The sequence below is a fragment of the Mobula birostris genome, chromosome 9 (genome assembly GCF_030028105.1).
Source record: "Mobula birostris isolate sMobBir1 chromosome 9, sMobBir1.hap1, whole genome shotgun sequence".
Classification (NCBI taxonomy): Eukaryota; Metazoa; Chordata; class Chondrichthyes; order Myliobatiformes; family Myliobatidae; genus Mobula; species Mobula birostris.
The window spans coordinates 66,378,017-66,394,198 of NC_092378.1; the positions used below are offsets into that span (position 1 = coordinate 66,378,017).

At 41.6% G+C, this 16,182-nt stretch overlaps 1 protein-coding gene across 8 annotated transcripts in view; it reads right to left on the minus strand.

Moving 5' to 3' along the window:
- The window catches only part of ppp1r12a (protein phosphatase 1, regulatory subunit 12A), a 245,638-nt gene that overhangs the window by 175,911 nt on the left and 53,545 nt on the right, over window positions 1-16,182 (minus strand). For all 8 annotated transcript variants that reach the window (XR_011887191.1, XM_072268197.1, XM_072268196.1 and 5 more), the window contains exon 2: window positions 8,638-8,768. Coding sequence is in view for 7 of the 8 variants with exons in the window: in XM_072268197.1 (XP_072124298.1) it covers window positions 8,638-8,768 (131 nt within the window). In the remaining variant the exon portion in view is untranslated. The remainder of the gene's footprint in view (window positions 1-8,637; window positions 8,769-16,182) is intronic.

Sequence of the window (16,182 nt, forward strand, 5' to 3'; positions counted from 1 at the left end):
GGCCTGGAAGACTAGTGTGTCTTCAGGGTGCCAGATTTTCATTGCTCTGGAGAAGGGCTGATTCAAGGCCGGTGCCCCTGACTGAGGCATGGTGGGAGAACACAGAACATTGTGAGTAGCGGGTTAACTGCCGTAGGCTGGGTGTCCAGAGACCTGAACCCTGGGGCCAACTCTCTGGGTGCAGAGCTCGGAGAAGGTGACGGAACAGACTTTTAATATAAATCAGTACATTGTTTGTTATGTCTCTCCTCTCACTGTAAAACAGGGAGACCTCTTTTTCCCTTGGGAGAGAGAGGGCCTGTGGTGTGTCGAATTACCAGGTCAACAAGTAGTTTTTGGGATACTGCAAGTCTGTGTCTTTAGTGATGCTTTGCTGCACGCTTGGGTGCATGGTGGAGGGCACTGATGCTTTTTTGCTGATGGGGAGGGAGGTCGTTGCCTTGCTGCTGCTTATGTATGGAAGGGGGAGAGCTTTGGGGTTTTAACTTTTAACTATCATTCATTCTTTGGGGGCATTCCTCTGTTTTTGTGGATGTTTGCAAAGAAAAAGAACTTCAGGATGTATAATGTATACATTTCTCTGACATTAAATGTACCTAGTCATAGTCAAACTTTACTGATCCCGAGGGAAATTGGTTTTCGTTACAGATGCACCATAAATAATGAATAGTAATAACACCATAAATAGTTAAATGGTAATATGTAAATTATGCCAGGAAATAAGTCCAGGACCAGCCTATTGGCTCAGGGTGTCTGACCCTCCAAGGAAGGAGTTGTAAAGTTTGATGGCCACAGACTTCCTATGACGCTCTGTGTTGCATCTCGGTGGAATGAGTCTCTGGCTGAATGTACTCCTGTGCCCACCCAGTACATTATGTAGTGGATGGGAGACATTGACCAAGATGGCATGCAACTTGGACAGCATCCTCTTTTCAGACACCACTGTGAGAGAGTCCAGTTCTATCCCCAGAATATCACTGGTCTTACGAATGAGTTTGTTGATTCTGTTGGTGTCTGCTACCCTCAGCCTGCTGCCCCAGCACACAACAGCAAACATGGTAGCACTGGCCACCACAGACTCGTAGAACATCCTCAGCATCGTCCGGCAGATGTTAAAGGACCTCAGTCTCCTCAGGAAATAGAGACGGCTCTGACCCTTCTTGTAGACAGCCTCAGTGTTCTTTGACTAGTCCAGTTTATTATCAATTCATATCCCCAGGTATTTGTAATCCTCCACCATGTCCACACTGATCCCCTGAATGAAAACAGGGGTCACCGGTACCTTAGCTCTCCTCAGGTCTACCACTAACTCCTTAGTCTTTTTCACATTAAGCTGCAGATAATTCTGCTCACATCATGTGACAAAGTTTCCTACCGTAGCCCTATACTCAGCCTCATCTTCCTTGCTGATGCATCCAACTATGGCAGAGTCATCAGAAAACTTCTGAAGATGACAAGACTCTGTGCAGTAGTTGAAGTCCCAGATGTAAATAGTGAAGAGAAAGGGAGACAAGACAGTTACCTGTGGAGCCCCAGTGCTGCTGATCACTCTGTCCGACACGCAGTGTTGCAAGCACATGTACTGTGGTCTGCCAGTCAGGTAATCAAGAGTCCATGACACCAGTAAAGCATCCACCTGCATCGCTGTCAGCTTCTCCCCCAGCAAAGCAGGGCGGATGGTGTTGAACGCACCTATTGAAACAAACTTCCACAACCCCCAATAAACCTGTGATATCAGTCTCTTGAGGCCAACGTAAGAGCATTCTTCAGGAGGGTGAACTCAAGGAAAGCTTCCAGTCTAGGTGGAGTATCTGGCCAAGTACTAAAGGCATGTGCTGATCAACCGGCTGGAGTGTTCACTGAGATCTTTAACTTCTCGCTTCAGCAATCTGAGGTACCCACCTGCTTCAACTAGAAGAACGTCGTAACCTGCCTCAATGACCATAGTCCAGTAGCACTTACATCCAGTGATGAAGTGCTTTGAGAGACTGGTGATGAAACATATCAACTCCTGCCTGAGGAGGAGTTGGATCTTGGATCTGCTCCAAATTGCCTACAGGCACAACAGGTCCATAGTAGGTGCCATCTCATTGGCTCATTCAACCATGGAACATCTGAACAACAAAGAGCAATACTGTACATCAGGATACTCCTTATTGATAACAGTTCAGCATTCAACACTATCTGCCCCTCAAAACTAATCAGTAATCTTCAAGACCTTCGCCTCAAATATCTCCTTGTGCAACTGGATCCTCAATTTCCTCACTTGCAGGCCCCAGTCAGTTCAGATTGGCAACAACAACTCCTCCACAATCTCCATCACCACAGACACCCCACAAGGCTGTGTGCTTAGCCTCCTGTTCTACTCACTTTACACTTGCGTCTGTGTGGCTAAACAAAGCTCCAATGCCATATTCAAGTTTGCTGACAATACGACTGCCATAGGCTGGATCAAAGATGGTGACGATTCAGCACATAGGAGGGAGACTGAAAATCTGGCTGACTGTTATCACAGCAACAATCTTTTACTCAATGTCAGCATGACCAAAGAGCTGATTATTGACTGCAGGAGGAAGAAACAAGAGTCCATCAGATTAGATTAGATTCAACTTTATTGTCATTGTGCCGAGTACAGATACGAAGCCAATAAAATGCAGTTAGCATCTAACCAAAAATGCAAAGAATAGTGTTATTTACAAAATAATGCGAATAAAAAGTAAGTATATAAAAGTAAGTATATAAAAGTACTGAGACAGCACAATAAGGGTGCAAAACTGCTTGGCACTGTGATGTGAGGTTCAGAAGGGTAACAGCCTCAGGGAAGCAGCTCTTCCTGTGCCTGCTGGTGCTGGAGCAGAGGCTCTTGTAGCGCCAACCAGATGGGAGGAGAGTAAAAAGTCCGTGGTTAGGGTGAGATGCATCCTTGATAATGCTTTTCGCCCTGCCCAGGCAGCGCTTCTGGTAGATGTTCTCAATGGTGGGCAATTGGGTGCTGATAATCCGTTGGGGAGTTATCACCACACGCTGGAGTGCTTTGCAGTCCGATACAGGATAATTGCCATACCACACTGAGAAGCAGTTGGTGAGTATGCCCTCAATGGTACAGCGGTAAAAGTCCATCAGTATCCTGGGACAGAGGTGAGCTTTCTTGATGTGTCTTTTTGATCAGGATGGAGGAATTCAGGGACCAGGTGAGATCCTCGGAAATGTGGACACCAAGGAATTTGAAGCTTGATACACGTTCCACTACAGCTCCGTTGATGTAGATGGGGACGTGAGTGTGGCTCCTAGCATGCCTGAAGTCCACAATGATCTCCTTGGTCTTCTGGGTGTTAAGGGCCAGATTGTTGTCGGCACACCACGCAGCCAGGTGCTGGACCTCGTCCCTGAAGGCCATCTCGTCACCCCCTTTGATCAGGCCAACCATCGTGGTGTCGTCTGCGAACTTGATTATGGAGTTAGAACCACGTACAGGAACGCAGTCATAGGTGAAAAGGGAGTACAGAAGAGAGCTCAGCACACAGCCTAGAGGCACGCCGGTGTTCAGGGTGAGAGTGGAAGAGGAGAGATTGTCTAACTTAACTGATTGGGGTCTGTTATTCAGAAAGTCCAAGGTCCAATTGCAGAGGGATGAGCTGAAACCAAGCTGGCGAAGTTTGGCGATCAGCTTGGAGGGGATCACAGCATTGAATGTCGAACTAAAGTCAATGAACAGCATTCTGACGTAAGAGTTGGGGCTGTCCAGGTGGATCAGGGCAGAGTGAAGTGCCGTGGAGACGGCGGCCTCCGTTGACCTGTTGGTGCGATAGGCAAATTGATGGGGGTCCAGGGTAGTAGGCAAACAGGATTTGAGATGTGATAGAACCAGTCTCTAAAAGCACTTTGCAATGATGGGGGTGAGTGCAACTGGACGGAAGTCATTCAGCCCTGTGTCAGTGCAATGCCTCAGCACTGGCATGATGGTGGCGATATTGAAGCTTGTGGGGACAACTGTCTGGGCTGGGGACAGATTAAAAATGTCCGTGAAGACCCCGGTCAACTGCCCTGCACAGACTCTGAGCACACAACCAGGTATTCCATCCTGACCAGCTGCCTTCCGTACATTCACCCTGCTCAGGGTGGCGCAAACATCGGAGGTGGAAAGTGAGAGAGGCGGTTCACCAGGTGAGAAATCCGCTTTGAGGGTGACCTCCTTGTTCTCTCGGTCAAAGCAAGCGTAGAAGTAATTGAGCTCATCATGGAGGGAAGCAGAGCTGGAAGGGGTCACAGTACTAGGTGGTTTGAAGTCTGTAATGACCTGTGTGCCATGCCACATGCGCCAGGGGTCCGAGGAGTTGAAATGCTCAATTCTCTGTTTGTATATGTGTTTAGCCTGAGAGATTCCCTTCCTCAGGTTGGCCCTGGCTGAGCTGGAAGCCTCCCGGTCTCCAGACCTGAAGGCTGAATCTCTGGCTTTGAGCAGGAGGCAAACTTCTCTGTTCATCCATGAGCCAGTTCTCATCGAGGATCAATGACAGAGAGAGTCATCAACTTTAAATTCCTTGGTATTATCATTTCAGAGGACCTGTCCTAGGCCAAGCACGCAAGTGAAATTATAAAGGAAGCATGCAGCACCTCTGTGTTCTCAGGAGTTCACAAAGATTTGGCATAACATCTAAAACTTTGACAAATGTCTATAGATGTGTGGTGGAGAGTATATTGACTGGTTGCATCACTTCTGGTATGCAAACACCAATGCCCTTGAACAGAAATTCCCTCCAAAAAAATAAGTGGACATGGCCCAGACCATCACAGGTAAAGCCCTCCCCACTATTGAGCACATCCACATGGAGTATTCTCGCAGGAAAGCAGCATCCATCATCAGCAACCCCTACCATCCAGGTCATGTTCTCTTCTCATTGGTGCCATCAGGAAGGTGATATAGGAGCCTCTGGACTCACACCACCATGTTTAGGAACAGTTACTACCCCTCAACCATTGGACTCTTGAACCAAAGACAATTTCACTCAACTACACTTGCCCCATTACTGAATTCTTCCCACAACCTATGGACTCACTTCAAGGACCCTTCATCTCGTGTTCTTGATATTCATTGTTTAATATTATTTCTTTTTCTTTCTTATTTATTTGCACTGTTTGTTGTCTTTTACACACTGGCTAGAGTGGTCTTTCATTGATACTAAAGATTAATTTTATTATCAAAATATAACATGCAGAATCTCCAGATCGCCATGAAGTACAGAAAACCATGGAAGTAGTTGAAAGACATCAGTCCCACCCCCCCCACACACAAAAAGAAACAAAAACTCGTAAACCCCAACCCCCCCAGCACAAAAACTAACAGATCAGCCACATGGAGAAGCAACAAGAACATCAAACCCCAAATACCCAGCCTGCCAATCAGGAACAAGATTGGTGTTATGGTTATTGAATTTAAGTATGCCTGCAAGAAAATGAAACTGAGAGTTGCATATGTTGACACATATCTACTTTGACAATAAACTTACTTTTAACTGAAATGACTTGGTCTTCACAACCATCTGTGTCAGTAAACCCCACTGATTCACCACCCTCTGGCTTAAGAAATTCCTCCCCATCTCTGTTCTAAAGGGGCATCCTTCTATTCTGAAGCTGTGTCCTCTGTTCCAAGACTCCCCCACAATATGACAAACCCGCTCCATGTCAACTCTATCTGGAGATGGGCAACCCATGCTGACATCCCAGAAAATAATTAAAACAGTCAAGCCAATAACTTCATTCATGCAACAGCTACTGAACATGCAAAATTCAGCTCTATTCCATATTATCATCCCTTTCTGGAATTAGGTAAGTATTCAGGAAGTCATCAACTTGGCTCAAGTTACAAATCCTCAATAACGAGGTCTGAATTCCACTTCATCCCCTCCCCCGTACACCTATTCTTGGACAAGGACTTTCATCAGCTGGTCAAGCAGACAGCACAGCTGATTCCTGATTTAAAGTGCCGTTCAAATTGTGCTCAAAATAAATCCATAAGCTGACCGAGGTATGATACTGGTCACTTTCTTTAAGGATGCTCATGTACTGGAAATTCAGCAAAGATTTAATACCACACCAGCGCTATAACTCATTATGAGTCTGAGGAGATTTGCTGACACCAAAAATTCACAAATTTCTACAGATGTATCATGGGTACATTCTGACTGGTTGCAACGCCAGCTGATATGAGGGGGCCACTGCAGAGGATTGGAAAAAACTGTAGAGGATTGTAACCTCAGTCAGCCCCATCATGGGCACTTGTCTTCCAAACATCAAGGTCATCTTCAATAAAGGTCACCTCATGAAGGTGGCTACCATCATTAAGGACCTCCACCACCTAGGACATGCTCTCTTATTGCTACCAAAAGGTGGTACAGGAACTTGAAGACACATACACAACGCTTCAGCAGCAGCTTATTTCCCTATGCCATCAGACTTCTGAACAGAAAGTGAACCCATGAAAACCAGGTCACTGTTTTCGCTCTCTTGCTGTATTACTTATTTAAATTTTTATACATTTTTATTGCAACTTATAGAAGTTTTTCTGTATTACACCGCATTGTTACTGCAAAAAGACATATTTCATGGCATGTTTGTGATAATAAATCTGATTCTGATTCAATGGGGTTATCTGAAGTGGCTAGCTGCATATCTTAGTTTCTGCTAGCGTGAAGACTGAGAAGCAGACTCAGAATAAAAAGATGCCCCTTTAGAACAGAGACGAAGAGGAATTTCTTCAGCCAGATGTTGACGAATCTGTGGAATTCACTGCGACAAACAACTGTGGAGAACAAGTCATTGGGTATATTTAAAGCAGGGGTTGACAGGTTCTTGATTAGTAAGGGCATCAAAGGTTATAGGACAAAGGCAGGAGAATGGGATTGAGAGGGACAATAAATCAGCCAGGATGGAATGCCAGAGCAGACTCAATAAGCCGAATGGTTTCCTTCTGCTATGTCTGATGGTCTTAAGGTCAATGTGAAGATGTTTCCCCTAAAACTAAGAATCACTGTTTAAAAATAAATAATTTTAAAAGATGAAGTGCAGTTTTCTCAAAGGAGTTAAGGATTCTGAGGTGAAGGTGATACCAGCAAAGTCCTTGAATGCTTAAGATAAAATTACACAGATCTTTAATAGGCAAGGGACAGTACATTATCTGGGAATGCCAAAATTCAGTTATCAGATCAGCAGTGGCCTTAAAGGGACCATGTCCTCCTGCTCCTTCAATTCCCATGTTGGAAGATGTATTTGAATGCTCTCCAAGCCAAATATATCTAACTTAAATGAAACAATCACAAGATGAGAACGTACACTCAAAGTAAACCACCTCAGTGCCTGTTCTAACAGTGTGGCCCAACTTGGTCAAAAAGCTTACGCCATCACACTCATGAAGCAAATAAAACAATGGCATTCAGTGAATTTTTATTTCCAGAATCTGGCCACTGCACACACTGGCAATGGTGGATGTCTTTTATTTTGGGGGGGGGGGGGGGGAGCAGTCAGTGTGCTGGATTTTGCAAAGGAGGGGTTGGGGATTTGGGGTCTGATGTTCTTGTTGGCTTTTCTGTGTGGGCAATCTGTTGTTTTTTGTGTGTGGGCCAGGGGATTGAAGGTTTGATGCTGTTGCTGTTCTTTTGCAAGTGAGGAGGGAGCGGGTTGGGGTGGGGGGGGGGTGAGGTTTATGATTTTCTGGCTGCCATATTCCGGGTGGGCAATCTGCTGGCTTTTGTATGAAAGAGGGGGCTGGGGGTTTGACTGCCACTTTCTGTGGGCAGTCTGTTGGTTTTTGTGCAAGGGGTTAAGGAGTTTGGGGTTTGGTGCCCCTACTGCCGTTTTCCTTATTAGCTTTTTTGTGAGAGGGAGAAAGTGGGAGGTTTGGGTTTGAGAGTTTTGTTTATTTTTCCTTTTCTGTGCAGGGGGTTGGTGTCCTTTCTTTCAATGACTCCCATGGTTTTCCTGTATTTCCTGACTACTTGAAGATAAATATCAAAGTTCTATTGTACATGCATACTTCAACAACAAAATGAACCTTTGAAAAGTATTCGAATTCTTGGGCAACACAAAATGCTGGAAGAACTCAGCGTGTCAGACAGCATTTATGGAAGGGAATAAACAGTTGATATTTTGGGCTGTGACCCTTCATTAAGACTCAAGTCAGCTATTTCATCCTCTCCATAGGCGCTGCCTGGCCTGCTGAGTTCATCCAGCATATTGTCTGTTGCTCTGGATTTTCAGCATCTGTACAAATCTTGTGCTTATCAAGTGCCTGAAGAATTTAACTCACTGGAGATAATGCCTATATCCTTTTGATTAAAAAGATGAAATAATGATTTTTCTCAGTCATAGCTCCAACATCATGGCCAATACAATTCGAAATAATTATTAACTATACCATGTACAGGGCAAAGCTTTTACTCGACTGAAATAATTTAAACCTTGCACAGAGCAGCATTTTTACACTGATATTGCTTCCCAACACTAAAATCAATGTTACAAAATCAAATGGAAGTCTGGACATTTGGTTCTAGGTTTTCCTCTCCAGACTTTATATTACCAAATGACAATTAATAAAAAGCATGAAGCAATTTTGTTTTAAAAACAGGAATGCCCAGTACTTACATTGCTATATCTGCATATCCACAAGAAGCAGCTGCATGTAGTGGGATCCAACCTTCATTATCTGGCTGGTTAATATTTGCAGAATGTTCCACTAGGAATTTCACCATATCCAAATTATCATCTATACATGCCTACAAAAGATACAAAAATACTGTATAAGTATTTCGCAGAGATGCAAGAGTCAAAAAAATTCATCTCAAGCACTGAATTTACTCAACAAAATAAGCACAATAATCATTTGATAATTGATCTAGATACAGAAAGAGCATTCCGAACCAGATCAGTTCCCCACGTTTTCAGTTTCCTAACCAGTATTTCAAATTCAAGGCAGATCAAGCACATTAAATTTAAGAGAAAATTAGGCTTTATAGCCCAAATTATTCACTCAGATTTCCTCACACAAACTGCATTTCTGAGTGGAATCGGAATAGCAATGATAAAAGACTTGCAGATAGTTTATGAAGGCTGAAAATAGGATAAATTGCATCAAATTCACAAGGGATTTTGCAATTGCTGAAGGAAAGACGAGCTCACATTTCAAACTTCAAACCTTCATCAGGAATTGCTCAGAGGCCAAGATTTTTGTTTTGTTCATCACTAGAACAGAATAAAATAATTTATGGAGTGTTCAAAACAAAAATCCAAAGCAAATACTTAACGATTCCCCTCAATACACAACTGTTACAGTGGAACAAAATTGCTACAAATGACATCTGAAGTTAGGCTTATTCATGCTTTATAAACCACAAATGTATTATGCAGTGACTAAGCGATTTGTTAAATATTTCAGTCCATACTTTGTTTTTATTTCATACAGTCACACAACACAAGCAAGCATTATAAAGTAGTTTAGTCAGGATTTTAAAAAATGCTGAAGAGTTCATGCTCACAATTACTGAACTTGCACAAACACTTAACAGAAAAGGTCTTACCAAACCACTTGAAAGAGCTCAGCCACGGAAGTACAACTTGTACTGCAAAGTTTTATAAATCTGTTCAACCTGCATAAATCCCTTCAGTAAAGAGTGCAAGACTATACTCAATAATCAAAATGTCAATAATTGGTGCTCATCGACTGCTGGTTTCAGATGCCCGCTTAGACGCCTAAACAGATACCGTTTATTCAATGATAATGAGGTAAAGAGAAGGGCATGTAATCAGAGACACAGGTTTTCGAGGCTATCAGGACATACCATGTATTCTGATGGACTTAGCGTTTGTATTTTAATGTTTGGACAAAAAAAATCATTTGTCTGATTTCTCAGGCACAGCAGAATCATTTCATTAGTTTTTCAAAACAAATGAGTAGAAATGAAAAGCTGAACGAATGAAGATAACTGCATTTTGAAATGAACACATGCACCTATATATTTTTAAGTTACAGCGAATCAGAAACATTTAAATATTATTTAGACCAAACTATCTGAACTGGAGTTAAAAACAAAACATGTTACAAGTAATCAGCAGTCTCAGAGCATCTTTCAGAAGAGCAACTTTAGAAGTCTATGATGCACAGAATCGGAAAAGGCTGCAGAGGGTTGTTGTTAGCTAACTCCATCAAGGGCACTTAAGTGCCTCCTCACCACCGAAGACATCTTCAAAGACAATGCCTTAGGAATGTGGCATCCTTCATCAAGGACCCTCACTATCCAGTACTTGCCCTCCTATTACTACCATTAGGAAGGTGGAATTGGAGCCTGAAGGCACAGAGTCAGCATTTCAGGAACAGCTTCATTCCTTCCACTACCAGATTTCTGAATAGTCCATGAACACCAGCTCACTATCCATTTTGATTTTGAGGATTGTGCAGATAGGGTTATGGTCTTTCTTCAGTCCAAGCTAGCAAAGCATACAGACAGACAGATACTGCTTGGTGAACCCTGAGCTTAGTGCTGCATGAGGCGTAGACCTTCAAACTTTATTTCATGGATGATTAGAGGCTATGCTGGTACACTAGAGGCCACAGTAAATTTCATCTTTTATATCTGACATCAGAGTGGTTTCAAAGCTTGAGAAAGTAATCCACTCTCACCAGGGTTTATTGTTTGCGGGACAGAGGGCAACATTTGCAAACACATGATCAACCACGAATCACACAAAAAAAAATTTTCAAATGTTCCTTTCCTACAGTGTTTCGTTGTTCCACTTCAGCCATCTGCAACCAACTTGACACATGATATGCTAGGTTCTCTACATGTCTCAGAGAAACTAAGACCCCTGTGGTCTACTGCAATCTTCATTCTTTCCACTGCCACATTGCCAATTAAGAGCTTCATTACATATTGACAATAAAAGAATTTAAAGCCTGTCACTTACATTGTCAACAATTACATACTTGATTATTTTACAATTCTAGTATGCATTTTCCCCATTTCAAAATATTGTGCAGCTTTTTTCAAACTAGTACTGAAAATGGCCATTGGTCACCAAACAAAGTTCACAGAACCATGTCTTATTTTCATGAAAAGATCACTGAAATAAAGAGGGTCAACCCATCCTCAGTTACCTTTATAGTGAACTCAGAGCCTGATCTGAGAATAAATCAGCCCTAATTTATCAATCAACACAACCTGATGTTCCAATTTCACAGATCACAGAAGAGACCCAAGTATATCATGTGGAGGTTGATAGGTTCTTCATTAGTCAAGAATCAGGGGTATACGGGGAGAAGGCAGTAGAATGGGGTTGAGAGGAAGTAAATCAGACATGGAAATAGCAACCCCTCCCCCAACCCTTCTTACTCTGACTCATCCTTTTTTCTCCAGTCCTGATGAATGGTCTCAGCCCAAAATGTCAACTGTATTCATTCCTGTAGATACTGCTTAGTCTACTGAGTTCCTCCAGCATTTTGTTTGTGTTGCTTGGATTTCCAGTATTTGCAAGATTTTTTCCTCTTTGTGATGGAATGGCAGGGTAGACTCAATGGGTCGAATGGCCTAATCCTGCTCCTATGTCTAATGGTATTAACATATATCGTAACTCTTTCAACTTTGCAAGAGATTTTGTCCGCCCCAGTAGCACAAGCAGAAAAGCACGTCTCTCAAGAAAATCATTTTTCAAACTTTCCAGAGTCAGGACTTCCAATACATTCAAGAATGCAATACCTTCTTTCAAACTGCACTTACAGTTCTTTATCCAAATGTGACAACAGAAGCTTCAAGAAAAACAAGTTTTATCTTGAAATTCTCACACCTCAAAAAGGAGATTTTAAAAAGTAGCTTAATTCCCTTGGTTTGGCTTAATTGGAAACAGCTGTAACAGCCCTTTGGAAGTTTATGAAGTCTGTCAAATGACTGATTCAAAGGACAAAGTATTTGCATATTTTCTCCAGGGGTTGTATATATGCTCCTGTTGTTGCTTGTAGTGTTTATTTATTTGGGATACCATGCGGAACAGGCCAACAAACCTCTCGACAACCAACCAATTCAATTCTAGCCAAATCACAAGCAATTTACAATGACCAATTAACCTGGTAACTGGTATATCTTTGAGCTGTGGGAGGAGACTGGAGCACCTGGAGGAAATATATATGCAATAAGCCCATAGGAATAAGGAAAAACATACAAATTTCTTAACAGACGACACCAGAATTGAACTCCAAACTCTGACACGCCAAGCTGCAATAGCATCTCACCGTGGGCATGTTATGTCAGTGCCAGAATGTGTGTCGATACCTGACAGTTGCCCCCAGAACATCCTCAGAATGACTTATTTCACAATATATTTCAATGTACATGTGATAAATAAATGAATCTGAATCTACAAGCTTTCAGAAACAAGACCGTAAGTCATATGAACAAATTTAGATGATTCAGCCCATTGAGTCTGCTCCACCATTACATCCTGGATGATTTATCAACCTCATTCTCCTCATAACCTTTAATACCCTGACTAACCCAAGAACCTATTTTCCTGAGCTTTAAGTACACCCAATGACTTGACCTTCACAGCCATCTATCACAATGAATTCCACAGATTTACCACCCTCTAGCTAAAGATATTCATCATCTCTCTTCAAAAGGGACATCCTTATATCCTTGGGCTGTGCCTTCTGGTCCAAGACTCCCCAGTTCCTAAATTTAACAAGCTTCCAGTACTAGCAGTTACCAAAATACATTATTCAAAGCACAAGTTTAAGCTTAATTTACAAGTAGTCTGGCTGCAGTTCTCGATTTAGTTGACATAGTATCCTAGTACAGTTTTAGAAAGGTTTTAAAATACTGTATTCCATATTCTACTATGCCATGATTTAGCAAAGTTTAGCTGCAAACCTAAGAAGCATCTAATTATTCCTTTGATCACTATACCCTCTGCAAAAACACAATGGACCATTAAGAGGCAGTTTTAGAATTTATAGTAAAGATGATAGCAGTTAATTGAATTATTAAGAACATGGAAATCTGAAGCTTAAAAGAAACAAAGAAACAAGAGTGTCTTAGTCCTGCCGAAGGGTCTCGGCTCAAGCCATCAACTGGACTTTTTTTTTCCCATAGATGCTGCCTGGCATGCTGAGTTCCTCCAGCATTTTGTGTGTTGCTTGGATTTCCAGCATCTGCAGATTTTCTCTTGTTTGTGATTGAATTATTGGGGATTTATGACTTTGAAGAGGTTCAAGACAAAGACAAGCTTAGAAAGTGACTAAACTGGAGATATGATTAGAGATTGCAGCCCTCTTTACAACTAGCTAAGCAAAGAGTTCAATTCTCTATTAAGAGCACTATAATTGAAAACTGGATTTATTTTTGGCAAATGTACCAAGATAACCCGATTTCATCAAAATACTAACATGTTTCAAGATCTACAAGCTAACTTTTAAATTAATTTAATATGCTTGCATACATGCTTTTACTGCTACAAGCAGATCTCTCACTTGTAAAGCTTATTTTATTCCCTGGAGCAATGCAAAATGAGGGGAGATTTGACAGATGTACACAAAATTATGAGTATAGAAAGGGTAAATGCCAAAAGGCTTTTTCCACTGTGCTTGGATGCAAAAGTCGCATGCACCCTAGATTTTTTTTTACATGGTTTCAAATGTATAGCCTCCCGAGAGCCCTGATCTCAACACCATCGAGGCCATTTGGTATAACCTAGAGAGAAAGAAGAAAACGAGACAGCCAAGGTCTGCAGAAGAACTGTGGCAAGTTCTTCAAGATGCTTGGAACAACCTACCAACCGATTTTCTTATAAAACTGTATGACACTGTACCCAAGAGAATTGATGCAGTTTTAAAGGCAACGGTGGTCACACCAAAAATAGATCTGACTTAGTTTTTTCTTCAACTATTTACTGCTCTTTATCTTAAAATTGACATTTGGAAACTTTACATTTAGTTACTTCTGAAAACATTTTGACTTTACAAAATTTGTGCCAATGAACATGTGCCTAAGACTTTTGTACAGTACTACAAAACTAAAGGACATGGGTTAAGGGTGAAAGGTGAAATGTTTAAGGAGAACGTGAGGGGAAACTTCATTCAGAGGGTGGTGAGAGAAGAAGTGGTAGATCTGGGTTTGGTTTCAACATTTAAGAGACGTTCAGTTAATACATGGGAGGGTACAGAGGCCTATAGTCCAGGTGCAGATTAATGGAACAAGGCAGAATAATAGTTTGGTATGGACTAGATGGGCCAAACGGCATGTTTCTGTGCCATAGTACTATATAAGCTTGAGCAGATCTCAAACACTAGTATGATGGTATTGATTTCACTACTTCTAATATCACAAGACCATAAAACAAAGGAGCAGAATTAGGCCATTCAGTCCATCAAGCCTGCTCCACCATTCTATCATGACTGATTTATTAAAATCAAATTCAGTTTGCTCTAACCTAAGTGCTCAAATTCACAATGAAACAATTAGAAAGACCTGGAACAGAAGGAATAAAAGGTGATCCAAGAACTATGTAATAATGAAGAAATTGCCTTTTGCTGTGTGGCAAAAAAAAGTTACAGTATCTGGGAAATTGTCAAGCTACAACAGTTCACTAGTAGGCAATACTTTTAATTTGCAAACCTACTACAATGATTGAGGCTGTAACAATCAGTGTAGGTCTACAATTTGTTCTGAAAAGAAAATGCAGGAGAGGTCTCAGTGTTGAATTTCATAAAATGACTGAAACCCAAATAACATGAGCAGTCTAAAAAGAGATTGATTAAAGCCAAGTGGCTAGCATAAGCAACTGTGCATAGACATGAAATCAGAGAAGGTAATATACTTTGAAATTAGACAGTTAAAACAAATGCTTGATGGAAGCATCCATAAAAAATGTTCTGAGCTATGAAGGATATGGGGTGATGAACACTTTTCCAATGAGTGACCGTCAACACTAGTGATGAAATACTGGGCAACATTCAAAGTCTTTGTGATTCAACCGTGTAGATGCGCTTGGAGCAATTAATTTCAGATATCATGCCTTCAAGGAGAGATTGGTTAAATAAAAACTTGGGTCAGATTTGAGTGATGAGAATATTTCTCTTTGATCTGCAATGTCTCATAGCATTTCACCAAACAAAATTGGCTGGGAAAAAAAAGGGTATTTTGGGGTAAGCTGGCCAAAAATTGTGCCCAGAAGGTGCATTTCAATGAACTTCCAAAAAGGCAAAACACGAGAGTTTCTCCAGATGCTGGAAATCCAGAGTAACACTAACACACACACACACACAAAATGCTGGAGGAACTCAGCAGATCAAGCATCATCAATGGAGAGGAATGAAGAGCCAATATTTCAGGCCAAGAAGCTTCATCAGGACATGTGTTCATTCCTAAGAGGTTAAAGAGGCAAAGCGTTCTGGAGGCATTACTCTGCATATTCCTTGAAAACTCAACATGGAGCTGAATATGACAAGACGATCTGATGAGCCAAAGAGCATAATTCTGTTCAGGATATCATTTTTTTCTTCCATCTCTCCCTTATTGCAACTAATTGTAATCAAAACTCTTCAACTTGAAACAAAGTGGGGAATACAGGTCAGTCCATCATAAACGAAGCTCACCCTACCATTGAACACATTTACATCAAACTCTGCCACAAGAAAACAACAAATACTCGCACTATCTAAGCCATGCTCTCTTCTCACTGCTGCTATCTGGGAGGTGGTAGGAGCCTTTGGTCCCACACTACCATGTTCAGGAACTGTTACTACTTTCAACCATGAGGCTCCTGAACCACCTCACCTGATTCCACAACCTATGGACTCACTTTCAAGGATCCTCCTGCTTATGTTCTTTGCATTATTTATTTGCTTCTTTTTGTACTTGCACATTAAAATGAATCTCATGGGAGTATATGGTGATATATACACACTTAAATAATGGATTTACTTTAAGTATTATTTTTTTTTCTATAGAAGCTGCCCAACCTCCTGATTTTTTATCTCAGTTTCATCAGTTGCAAACTTTATTTATTTGGGGCGACATGGTAGCAAAGCAGCTAATGTTACACTGTAACAGTGCCAATGGTAAGATCAAGGTTTGATTTCCACTGCTGTCTGTACATTCTCCCCTTGACTGCATAAGTTTTCTCTGGTTTCCTCTCACATCCCAA